This window comes from Schistocerca piceifrons, chromosome 4, assembly GCF_021461385.2.
Source record: "Schistocerca piceifrons isolate TAMUIC-IGC-003096 chromosome 4, iqSchPice1.1, whole genome shotgun sequence".
NCBI lineage: Eukaryota > Metazoa > Arthropoda > Insecta > Orthoptera > Acrididae > Schistocerca > Schistocerca piceifrons.
In genome coordinates this window covers 544,487,958-544,501,751 of record NC_060141.1, presented here as the reverse complement: position 1 = coordinate 544,501,751, position 13,794 = coordinate 544,487,958, and the positions used below count along the sequence as shown (strand labels likewise).

The 13,794-nt window shown below is 38.4% G+C and overlaps 1 protein-coding gene across 3 annotated transcripts in view; it reads right to left on the bottom strand.

Moving 5' to 3' along the window:
• Positions 1-13,794, bottom strand: part of LOC124795495 (kinesin-like protein KIF21A) — a 493,366-nt gene that overhangs the window by 47,282 nt on the left and 432,290 nt on the right. For all 3 annotated transcript variants that reach the window (XM_047259545.1, XM_047259547.1, XM_047259546.1), the window contains 3 exons: positions 6,862-7,026; positions 3,795-3,915; positions 3,541-3,711 (listed from right to left, as the gene is read on the bottom strand). In XM_047259545.1, coding sequence (XP_047115501.1) covers positions 3,541-3,711; positions 3,795-3,915; positions 6,862-7,026 — 457 coding nt within the window. The remainder of the gene's footprint in view (positions 1-3,540; positions 3,712-3,794; positions 3,916-6,861; positions 7,027-13,794) is intronic.

Sequence of the window (13,794 nt, the reverse complement as noted above, 5' to 3'; positions counted from 1 at the left end):
TGTTAATGTAAAGGAAGGTGACATCAATAGAGGCAAGCAGGGAAACTTGTGGTAAAGGAATAGGAGCTGTGGATAGTCGGTGGAGGAAATGGTTAGTACCTTTTGTATAGGAGGGTATGTTCTGGGTAATAGGTTGAAGGTGTTGGTCTACGAGAGCAGAGATTCTCTCAGTGGGGGGGAGAGAAACCGGCCACAATCGGGCATCCTAAGTGGTTGGGTTCATGGACTTTAGGAAGCATGTAGAAGATAGACATGCAGGGAGTGGTAGGGGTGAGCAGAGAGATGGTCTCTGGGGAGGGGTTCCAGGATGGGCCTAGGATTTGAGGAGAGAGTGGAGATCCTGCTGGATTTCTGGAATCGGATCTTTGTGGCAAGGTTTGTAGGTGGAGTTCAAAACAACAGTGGTGGAGCCTTTGTTCACAGGTAGTATTATAAGGTCGGGATCAGTTTTTAGATGGTGGATTGTGGTTCTTCCTGCAGATATAAGGTTGGTTAGCCCGATGAGGGATTTGTGGAATGATGGTGAGGCAAGGTTCGAGGTTAAGAAAATCTGGAAAGTTAACAGGGTGTGATCTGGGGGCAGTGCATGTCTGTCATCTATTTTTAACAAAGGCCTTGCTGGCCGAAAGCTCATTTGTAACAGTCTTTTTGTTGTGCCAATTTGCAACTCAGCATATCTGCCGTAAGGTGAGTAGCAACTTTCCTTTTCGCAATCAACCAACAAAGCTGTTCCAGGTATGAACAGCCTTCCACCAAACCAACAGGAATACCACTTGATGGTGCCAAATTGAAACTCGGCAAACAAGTATGTAGTGAGTGCTGGAGGGTACACATTATGTTGTCCTGTGTTCTTCTAGTCTTGCTGTTCCATTCACAAATGGTGGATAAGAACAACTACAACTGCTGGTACACTTGTGAATAAGTACATATGTCTATAATGTTACTTCCAACTATTATGAGATATTTATGTAGAAGAAAGTGAAATACTTCTCGATTGGACTTGGAATGTTTGGTAATGCAAACAAAGCATTCTTTCAATTCACGTAGATTTCAGAAGACATCTAAGATAGCCTCTTTCCACTCTAACCTACCTGGTTTCAATAGCACTTTTAGCTATGAGTGTTGATACAAAATGTTTAATTATTGTGATGATTTAAATACTAGTCTCCTGGACCTAATGGTATCTGTTATCAACTGCTGGCCTACAATGAAAATGTCTCCACATCAGCCATCCCCCGAATGTGGGTCATCCAGTCTCATCTAAAATTATCCAAAGGCTCTGCTAGTCACTGGTACATGAGCCACATCTAGTCCTGATGTAACTGTAGCAATTGGCACCTTCCTGCTGGAGTCTACTGCAGGCTGACATCAACCAACTCCTGGGTGTCTCCACAGGGTTTTCTGATAGCAGACTGCACTTTGATGCCTTCTGCACCTGATTCACTGTAAGCTGCTGGCTGCATTTACACCTAATGGCATGTCCAGCCGACACCCAAATGCAGCTGTGCATCAGACTTCTGCAGCCCTGATGTAGCAGCATACTCACCAAGGCATTCACACCGTTCCTTTGTTGTGGCAGCCTTTCCAGCCAGGCAACGCTGTTGCCATCTCATGCTGCTCTGTGCATCACTGGGCAAACACAGCCTCCAAGGGTCATCGCATACCACTACGACACTGTCTACATTGTCTGTATCAATTCTGCTGAATAAACATGTTGTTACCATTGCATTTTTGATTCCGTTATGCCTGAGGAACTGGTTTTCATATCTGCTGCCCAGTCAACCATCCTGCATCTTCATCATGGTATATTATGAAGTCAGTGAGCCTGGCCTCTAATAAGACTGATCATTTAAGCATGTCTTGTGAGCTGTTCTGGATAGCTCAAGGAGTAAGACTATAGCCTATGAAATACAGGATTTCACATTCAAATCCTGGTGGCATGTACTTCAATCGATCAGTAAATTCATGCTTCTTGTATGTCTGACAGATGATTCTGATGTAACTGAAATAAGACCTAATTATGCCTGTAGCTATCATATATCCACTGACATAAAAATATTTACTCTATTAAAAATACAAAAATAAAATAAAAACTAGATGTAAGTAAATTCATGAAATAGGAAAGTTTCCTTCATGTTATACACAGGTCATTCAATAAAACAGTCGCAGACACAGATACACTTGTCAGTCATTCTTACTGAACAGAATTGCAAGTGAATGACCACAATATTTAAGGTACTCGACAACATTAGTCTCTATGACCTCCACTCCTCTTTCACAGTTTACACTATTTTCCCTCAGCAATACCTACTGTACAGATTATTATCAATATGATATTTCAATTCATACTCATTTTTGTTCCTGATTTACAGTATTTTAACAGCTCTCCTAAGAAGTAGCAACAGCATATTCATTCTCTGCAGTTAGCACAATGAGGAAGCATGCATAAATATCTCTACCAGGACAGCTGATTTTACTTGCTCGATTGCACAATTAACATTAGCTTTAGTCACACTTGTGGAAATTGTTAACGTTTGGTTTCACATATAGTTTAGAAAACTTGTATTTGTTGATGTCTCACAGTTAACTATCACTGTGATATAGTCAGCAACACCAAGTTCTTTCTCCATTAGAAAACTTCTGCTCCCTCTACTCTCAGATTCACTGACTACTTTACCACTTTACCACAGAATGCAAACCATTTGGCTGCACCGACCACAGGTATAATCATGATGAAACACAGTTAATAGAGGGGTATTAAGCTGTTGGTTCTATCCTGCAGAAACACTCAGATTATACAAAAAGTTTGAGTGATCACAGTTTGTAATGGTCTGATAATCTGTGTGAACATCCCAAAATGCACTCCTACAAGAGGCAGTGTTGAATAACATGCCGCATAAGGCATCACGTTTTCCGTCAGATATCAAGCCGAATATTTACATTGTCAACAAATTTTGATTTCTGTAATTTGTTACACTATTTCTGAGAAAGGTGCTCAGAGTAACGTAAGTGTCTATCTGGATCCATAGTTACGTCTATCTTGTTAGATGAACATCACTAAAATACTGGGTTATGAAGATTTTCTCATATTGTGATTTTGCTTATAAGAATGGTTGCACCAGTTACTGAACTGATTGTTACATGACTCTTCAAGTTCTCACACCAATACAAATTATATCCATTTGTCAAAACCAAAATCTCTTCCCTTCTCCAGCATGTTTTCTTGCATCAGAACTGTCCATATCTGACAATATCAATGTTTCCTTCATTTTCCTTCTATTGGGATAATCACAGTATATTTTAGCTGCCCTTCCATTTTGTCTCCATATCAGGATACTATCAAACTTAAAATATTGACTTACATGATATGCCTGCAGACAATCTCATGTTAGCAATGATAGTCTCATCTATGATGCTCTACTTTCAGGGATATCATTACCCCTAAAGCACTACTGTTAACTGTGTTTCGGTTCAGCGGAAATGGTATTAAATGAGTTATGTAGTTTAAAAGATATCTTGAAAGTAAATTATTGATGGTACCTGTATGAGTTCTTGCTTAGACAAATCCCACTTCTTTATGCACATATCACGTGACCCAGAAAATAAAATATCTCCCCTAATTGCCAGAGACTGGATTCCATCATAGTGTGGAGGATTCAGATTCATTTTAGGCTGGAAGACATTCGAACTCCCTCTGTTCACTTCAAAAACCTGTGAATGAAAATAAGTAAAGCTATATAATCTCTTCCATTACAAAATTATTGAAAAAAAGTTAAAGAACAAGCAAATATTACTTTTATATAATGATCTTTGGATCCTGTTACAACAATATCCTCATCTTCTGACAGTTTTCCGACTGCCAAACACATTACAGCAGCTTGGTGACCGCCAACAAGTTTTCCCACTGGCTCATATCTGCAAAAACAGTAAAATAGTTTGCTCAGTCACCAAAGAACCATAACACTGAAGAAAATAAGTACATAGAGTTTTTTTTTTATTTATTTATTTTTTTTTTTTTATTTTGCAGTTGATCAGATATTCTAATATTCTAAGCCAATACCTCATTTAATCAGGGTTTCATGTTTACTATCTTCATCATACTACAAAACATGCTTCAATTTTGATAGAAACAACTGAAAATAACTGTTTTTTACATCCTCTGATTCCTAACACTCCCACAGAATATGTGCATCACCTTGACTTAAACTTGCACTTCTGACAATTTTGTCTGTACTTGCTTCTTGCTTTTCTCTGCACTGCTAGTATTTTTTCTCACATCTGAGTCTATTTTGAGTTTATCCTTTGTTCTTATATGGCTTATCCACTGTCTTTAAAAAAAATCACTTCACTTTTCCATAATATTAACTTCCGGTTTGTTTCCCTTCCACCTTTCAGCCTTCTCTTCTTTGCTTAGTACTGTCCTGCCACCTGAGATCTCGTTATCTATACAGGCACTCCTATTATCTACAAAGGACTACTCAGTTGTGAGAGTGATCTTTGAACAGATATCCCACTGATGTGGTTGCCCCTATGGTACAGCTATACTACACTGCAAGGTATACCCAGGTATAGCCACAACTTTGTAGCGATTAACAGCAGAGAAATTGAGGAAGATGAAAAAAGTAGTGTGTGTTGAAGTAGAAGAGCAGAAAGATGGGAGAGAGAGAGAGTCAATACTAAAATTCCTTAGCTCAGTGACCAGTCAACAAAAATAAAAGAGTTGAGAACTGTTTGGTTCAAATAATTAAGGTGGGTCTGGACACCAAAGTTATTGTATGGGCAGAGGCAAGAATCTTAGAGATATCTCAGTAAATACTGCAGCTTAGTGATGAAAGAAGAAAATTCAGGACTGCTAAAACTAAGACAGGAAGCCAGCATTATAAGCTGCTCCAAAATAAAATTAACAGTAAGTGCAAAGAGGTTAAATCAGAATCATGAGGGAGACTACTGAAGAAACTGAGAAAAAGATTACTGCAGAAAAAAATCAATACATCTTACAGGAAAATCATGCACAACTCTGAAGACATGAAAAGTAAATGTAATTGAGTGACATTAATGTTGTCTAGACAACTACTACTGCACAGAGAGCAACAAGAATAAAGAAGTTTCCAACAGAAACTGTCATATAATGGCTATGCAAGTGAAGAACAGTCAAGGGAAGAGCTCAATGAAAAACCATTACCAGTAGAAGGGAAATATTTGTGGTTCATAAATAATTAGTTTGGTACTGGAAGATTAGTAAAAGAGTAAGACTGTAGAGATAGACAATGACTGGAACATGAAAAAACTAATTTCAGATAATGTTGGCCGTAACAGCTGCACACAGATGAAAAAGATTAGTACAGGAAAGAAAGAGATGGAAGATAGCATCAAAGTAGCTGAAAGATTAAGATTTTAAAAAGAAATTTAGAAAATGGTAAAGTAATGTAGCAATTATCAAGTACGCAATGACTATTGCTGGTAGTTAAATTTAATATCATTTCCTTTCCTACCACAATGAAGAATGAGTACTTTTTTCTAATAGTGAGGAAATCCTTACAGGGACAGACTGATGGTAAACAGATCCGATGATCTTTTGCTTTGATCGATAACAATTCCCCCCCCCCTCCCCCCCAATACATGTAAAGATGATTTTATCTTATATCAGGCTCTGGAGTCTCTACTCAAGTGTATTTGGAAAAATTAAATGTGGCAGTAGCTTACTGAAAGACATGTGTAAATAATTACTTTAAATCATTAAGTGATCAATATTATCAAACTTGACCTCTTCATTTACTGAAGGCTGTAGCTGCCCACTGTAGTAAACACAAACATTGTTGTCTCTGAAAAATCATTACTTCATATAGGTATTATCCATGCCACTTAATCAAATGAAGTCAAAATGCTACAGCCTCTTGTATGTGACTTGTCACAGGCTCAATACCCCCACAGCAGTAACAGAAAGAAAAGTAGTCATCGAGACAACAGTTAATTTGAACATCCCTGTCACGTACTAAGCAAGGCTTTATTGCTCTCTCTCTCTCTCTCTCTCTCTCTCTCTCTCTCTCTCTCTCTCTCTCTCTCACACACACACACACACACACACACAGTGCTGTAAAAAGTGAAACACTTCTAAATGCAAAAATTAGGCTAGAACCAGTCATAAATCAAATCATTAACTTTTTCATTCCTAATGAAGCATTGAATGAACTGAAACACAAGTCATATGGCAGTTGTAATGTACTACAATATCATTAATTTAACCAAAACCAAAAGGAAATTGCTGCTTATTTAAAGGCTACAGGACTCACACTAAGAAGTTTTTAACTCTTTGAGTTTCTCACAAAAACTGTAACAGAAAAACAACACAACTCCATACAGTTATATTTAGTTTTTGTGCCCCGTAAAAGTATTTGCTAGAAGCAACCAGTTGAGAAAAATGTGATCAATACTGTTTTCATCTGTCTCAAGGAAATTCATCATAATTCCATAGCCTCTTCATATAGACTAATACTCTTATCTTCAGAAGGAAGATAAACTGAATTTTCTGGTATTTCAAATTACAACTCACACTCCTGTATCCTTCTCTGCATCTACAACAAAGGTCTACAGTATCTCTACAATGAATGCACCAATGAAGTCAGTTACAAAAGGAAGATTTATGCAAGGATACTGGAGTTCAACAGATGCACACAGAACTCTCTAAGAACAATTTCATTACATACTGACTTGAACATAATATGTGAAATGTGGAAAGTGAATAAAAAGAGATGGTGAGATGGTAAGACAAGAACAAGACACTTTAATAGATGGCAAGAAATATTCAGTGCAGAGCTAATTTTACAGGCAGTAATTAAACTGTAGAAAGAAACAAACCCTTACTTTCTGAGATCCCATACACGCACACGATCCGAGGCTGCAGTATACAGCACTGTTCCACAATGGTTAAGTGCTACATCATTGAGGGGCATTTCACCCACTGGAGCCTGCAGCATTCTTGATGGAGTTGAAAATCCAACAGGTCCATCTGCTGTCATACCTGACGAGCTACAGAAAGAAAATGAAACATCATATAGTACAATACACAAGTAGAGAGAAAACCACAATATACAGGGTGATTCAAAAAGAATACCACAACTTTAAAAATGTGTATTTAATGAAAGAAACATAATATAACCTTCTGTTATACATCATTACAAAGAGTATTTAAAAAGGTTTTTTTTTCACTCAAAAACAAGTTCAGAGATGTTCAATATGGCCCCCTCCAGACACACGAGCAATATCAACCCGATACTCCAACTCGTTCCACACTCTCTGTAGCATATCAGGCGTAACAGTTTGGATAGCTGCTGTTATTTCTCGTTTCAAATCATCAATGGTGGCTGGGAGAGGTGGCCGAAACACCATATCCTTAACATACCCCCATAAGAAAAAATCGCAGGGGTAAGATCAGGGCTTCTTGGAGGCCAGTGATGACGTACTCTGTCACGGGCTGCCTGGCGGCCGATCCATCGCCTCGGGCAGTTGACATTCAGATAGTTACGGACAGATAAGTGCCAATGTGGTGGCGCTCCATCCTGCTGAAATATGAATTGTTGTGCTTCTTGTTGGAGCTGAGGGAACAGCCAATTCTCTAATATCTCCAGATACTGTAGTCCAGTTACAGTAGCACCTTCGAAGAAAAAGGGATCAAAAACTTTATTGGCTGAAATGGCGAACAAATGTACAACTAAATGAAACTTTATAGCTCCCTTAATTCGCCGACAGATAGTGCTTAGCTCTGACTTTTGTCGTTGCAGAGTTTTAAATTCCTAAAGTTGTGGTATTCTTTTTGAATCACCCTGTATTTTCAATATCTTGCAATTTGAAAGAAGAACAAAGATAAATATCAGTTCATTCTGTACTTTATTTACACCCAAAGTGTAAGCAAGGGAAAAGCGTTCAAAAATGGTTCAAATGGCTCTGAGCACTATGGGACTTTCTGGGGTCATCAGTCCCCTAGAACTTAGAACTACTTAAACCTAACTAACCTAAGGACATCGCACACATCCATTCCTGAGGCAGGATTTGAACCTGCGATCGTAGCGGTTGCAGTTCCAGATTGAAGCACCTAGAACCGCTCGGCGACACCGGCCAGCCAAAAAGTGTTCATTGAGGTCAAGTTAATTTGGTGCAAATAAATTGTGTTACCTTCTTTGTTGATATTATGCTACTTAAGAATCTCTTTCAACTGAGTCCCTTAATGAATAAAAGGCTTATTGTTCAGGTGCAGTATTTTATTATTTAGGAGAGACTTTAAGAGTATGTACCTAGCATAGTCACTTAAGCAATCACATATTTGTATACATCGGCTCCCGCCAGAGTGCTAAACTATTTTACATGAAACCCAGGGAAAGTAAACCAGCCACTGAAAGTCCTCACACAAACCATCAAAATCATTACAAGCAGTCAGTAACAGGGTTACAATAATTTCTCTATTGCAGTTGAAAAGTTGATGCAGAAACTGGCAACTAGCATGGAAAAGAAATTAGTGTAAAATTCATTGAAACCAACATATGTAAACTATGCTCCCTGAAAAACTGCTGTTATAATTATAATGTACTACAATTTTTAGTAGCTACAATAACATGCAAAAGTATAGCATTAGACTACAAAAAAATTGGAGCTGCTGTTTTTGTTGCAGCAACACATATCCAATGAGATAGAAATTGAAGCTGCAAGTGAGATTGTATAGCAAAGACTCAGTATCAAGGATGAGCATTAACTTTTAATTGGATCCTTCTACTGAACACCTGCCTCACTCTCAGATGTAAATGAAAATTTCAGAAGAAATTAAGTTTGCTAGTACACACATTCCCAATGATTCAGTCTTCATTGGAGGAGACTTTAATGAACCACCAATTAATTGGGATAGTTAAAGTTTTGTAATAGGTGGTGTGGTAATACTTGAGAAAAATTACGAAATGCTCTCAGAAAACTAATGAGAACATATGGTTTGGGGACCCACACATGATAGCAACATACAAGACCTAATTGCAACAAATATACTTTAGGCCTTCGAGGATGACCATATTGAAACTGGTATCAGTGACCACGAGGCAGGAGCATCTGAACTGTGGCTCAACTTTAAAAGAACACTTGGCTACACCCAGGTCAGATATGCACCTAGGATGAGCCATTATGGTAGGGAGCCTCCATGGTATACGGTCACTGTAAAGAACCAGTGGCTTTTGCATAATACTTGTAAAAGCATTGTGCCTTCGACAGAGATACTGAATGATAAAATATTTGGCACACACAAGGCACTGTATGAAGAAGCCTTCAATGACTGCCATAGACAAATTTTATCAAAAGATCTCTCACAAAACCCAAAGAAATTTGGATCATGTGTAAAGGCTATCTGTGGTACAAAAGTGTGTATCCAGATGCTCTAGAGTGATACAGGAACCGAAATTGAGGGAAACACAGCAGAACCAGAATTGCTGCAATACATTTCCAAATACTTCTTTACTAAGGAAGATACAGCTATAATGCCACAGTTTATCTTTCACATCTCTCCAAGGACAAATTATACACATTTTAGTGCCAGTGGCATCGAAGAACAGTTAAAACTGCAAGAAGTAAACAAGGTAACAGGGCATGATGGAATTTATGTCAGATTTTATACAGAATTTCAGCTTAGTTGCCTCCCAGTTTAGCCATAACATACAGTAGATCCATAACAATGGAAATTCCTGAAAGGATAATAAATAAATCACACACACACACACACACACACACACACGGCTGTGGCTGCAATGAGACTGACTGTTGATTATCAGCAGCAGTTGTCCAAGTAAGAGAGATGGGGATGGGTAGGGAGTGATGCCCAAGGTGGGGAGTGGTAGTGGTATGGTGTGAGACAGGTCTTTCGACATATGGCTCAGTGGCTGCATGAAAAAATGAAAGGATTTCAATTGGTAGAGCATATAATAGATAGAAAAAGAGGGAGAACGGTGGGCAGGAAGGGTAGGAAAGGAGAAGAAGGTGAAGATGATGAGGAATACAGGGAGTAGGGAGGGAAGACTGGAAAAGTGGGAGGGGAGGAGAGAAGAGAATACATGCCTGAGGGGAGGGGAGGGGAGGGGAGAAAGGGTGATGGGAGACAGCAGTTGATGAGCTAGATGGGAAAGGAGTGGGGTGGACAGAGGAGAGAAGGGAAAGGTAAGGTGAGATGAGGTGAGGTGAGGCAATGGCAAACAGGTTAGCAGAGGTGTAGGTCAGGGGGATTGCTAAAGTGCAGCATAAGCTAGAGAGACAATGTCCACCTGCCTAATTCAGAGAAACTAGTGCTGAAAGGGAGTATCCAAATGGCTTGGATAATGAAGCAACTATTGAATTCATTTGCATTGTGATGTGCAGCTTGTTCAGCAACTAGATGGTCATGGTTGTGGTTTGCCACAGTTTGGCAGTGGCCATTCATGCAAGTAGACAGTTGGTTACTTGCCATGTGCACACACAAGCTGCATAGTAATTGCAGCATAGCTACTCTTAGATGTGGCCCTGGCATTTATAGGGTAGGAAATGCCTGTGATTGGACTGCTGCAGGAGTTGGTCCATGGGTGTATAGGACACGGCTTACACATAAGGTCGAAACAAAGGTGTCATCAGGTGTGCCATAGGGAAGTGTGACAGGATCACTATTGTTTCCTACATACATAAATGATCTAATGGATAGGGTCACCAGCATTCTTGCAACTATTCACTAATGAATTTGTAGTGTATGATACAGTATCTTCTTTTAGCGATTGTGGAGAATACAAGATGACTTGGACAGAATTTCTATTTGATTTGATGAATGGCAGCTTGCTCAAAATCTGGAAAAATGAGATCAATGCCAATGAGTATGAAAAACAGTCTCATTATGTTTGAATATAGAATTACTGGTGAGCTATTCACTATAGTCATTTAAATTAAATTTCTAGGTATAAAGCTGGGAAGTGATTTGAAATGAAGCAAGCATGTAATACCAGCTGCAGGAAATAGTTATAGGGAAAGCAAATGGTCTGCTTAGGTTTATCAAGAGAATTCTAAAAAAGTGTAGCTCATCTGTAAAAGAGGTGCATACATAACCCACGTTACAACCCATTCTAGAATGCTGCTCAAATGTTTGATATCCCCTCCAAGACAGATTAAAAGAAGATATTAAAGCAATTCAGAGGTGTGCTGCTAGATTTATTACCAATAGGTTCATTCAGCATGCAAATAAAATGGAAATGCTCCTTAAACTCAAATGGGACTTAGTGGAGGGAGAAAACCATTCTTTTCATAAAACACTATTCATAAAGTTTAGGAACCAGCATCTGTGACAGACTGCAAAATGATGTAACTGTCACCAGCATACATCTTGCATAAGGATCACAAAGATGGAATATGAGAAATCAGGGTTCCATGTGGAAGCACAGAGACAGTCATTTCTCCACTGCTCTATTTATGAATTGAACAAGGAATAGAGTGGTTATTAGCGGTACAAGTATATGGTGGTTCCCAAAGTATGTATGTGGATGTGGAATATTCAGTTATATCTTAATAAGATTTCAAAATCAGTATAGGCAACATAACCATCTGGAGAGACTCAGCAGTTATTTAGATTATTAAGGTAATACTCATTTATTGTTCCATCTCATTGCACATTTATACTTTGATTATATATTTCAATCACTCTGGATCATCTTCAGATTTAAAACAAAGTAAAACTAAATATGTACCATCTAATATTTTTTTTTTAATATTGTACAATGAGTAGAAAAGACAAGAATTTTACATGAACTACAATTTACCTAAGTAGCTGCATCAGCAATCTGGTTTGTCTACTCAGAACCACGTATGAGAGTACTGAGTTTTGTAACTGCAGTCAATGTTTTAAACAGGTATATGTTGGAGATAGGGGGAAGGGGAAACGGAATGAGGCCGATTAGGGGAGGTGAAAGGAAGCAGGGAGGGGTGGTGGGAATATCTTGAGTTTAAAAAAAAAGGTCATGCTAAAATTATGCAACACATAATTAAAGAAAATTCTTGATGAAACACAAATAGTGTAGAACAACGGGTACACAAAATGTAATCAGCATAAAACAGTGAAATTACAAAATGGAGCAAGGAAGGACTGAGATTGAGCAAAGAAGACATGGGGGTGAGGAGAGGAGGCAGAAGGAGGGATAGTGGCAGGGATGTTAAGGGTTTTGCAAAAAATCAATAACGTAAAAAACCTTCTGTTAAGATAACAGAATGGATGCATAAAACCATAAATGGTGGCTAACATAGTAGATTATAAAAGTGGAAATAGTCGCGAAAACTGAATTAGTAGCTGAAGATACTCAAAGTATAAACATTGAAAGTATAAAGTCGCAAGTTCCTGCGATGAAAGTATGAAAATAAAATTGTAGAAAAATTATTTGCATTAAAATATTAAAAGTACAGCCCTATAAGAGTGAACACATAAACAGTGAAAGACACAAAGATAACAAATTATGCAAGTGGGATTATGTCGAAGGCCTAGGACTGCATGAATATTATGAATTTTAAAAAAAGCATTGAAACTATAAAGCTGTAAAAATGTGTAAAAATATATAAAAAATAATTTATAAAAGTGAAACTATGTGCTGCACTTAAAGTCATGAGGAACAGGGTGTGGCAATTATCGTTAATTGCATTTGCTTCTATTTGATGGCACTGTACAGCGTGCAGTTTTGCAGTATGTATGCTGCATGTTGCCCTGCTGCTAGGTCACTGTGAGCCAATGCACTGTGCTGTTTCTTCTCAGTGAGTGGGGCTGTCGATCCCACATGTGCTGCAATGAAATGGGCAGTTGGAAGAGGCTCTCAAAGTTTCTAGAAAATACACCGTTAATAAAAGCATTCTGCTGACTTAATGTGTTGTCAGGCACTTGTAGACAGTAGCATGCTTTAATTTTAGGGGATGCTCACCAAACACAGTTTTGTTACTATGAACTGAAACATGCCCTTTGAAGCGTATTTCAAACATCCTGCCTGTTTGACCTATGTCAACTTTTGGACAGATTCCACACTTTAATTTATAAGCACTTGCTGCCATTAATTTTGGGGTTTTTCTATTCACATGGTGCATCAGTGTGAAGCAAATAATGTCATTAGTTTTAAACCCTATATGCAAATTGGTGTTACAAAGTTTCCTAGCAATAACTTCTGAAACCCAGCCTTTTTAACTAATGGGCATGTACAAAAATTTCTTCCTGTTTACATGTCAGTGTGCTGCCACCGATTTTACATTGTTGTTATTTTTCAATTTTCTCTAGTAATTTAGTTATTGTTGAGATTGGATAACTGTTGTTCACAGAAAAGTGCTTTCTAATAGTGATTCTTCATTCCTCTCATGCTCGCTTAGTGGCAGTTTTAATAACTTATTCATCACAGATTGAAAATCAATAATATTATGAAAACAAACAGTTGAAACTTGAAACTTCCTGGCAGATTAAAACTGCGTGCCGGACCAAGACTCAAACTCATGACCTTTGCCTTTCGCAGGCAAGTGCTCTATAATCTGAGCTACCCAAGCACGACTCACAACCCATCCTCACAGTTTCAATTCTGCCAGTACCTGATCTCCTACCTTCCAAACTTCACAGAAGCTCTTCTGCAAATCTTGCAGAACTAGCACTCCTGAAAGAAAGGGTATTGTGGAGACATGGCTTAGCCACAGCCTGGGGGATGTTTCCAGAATGAGGTTTTCACTCTGCAGTGGAGTGTGCACTGATATGAAACTTCCTGGCAGATTAAAACTGTGTTCAGGACCAAGACTCGA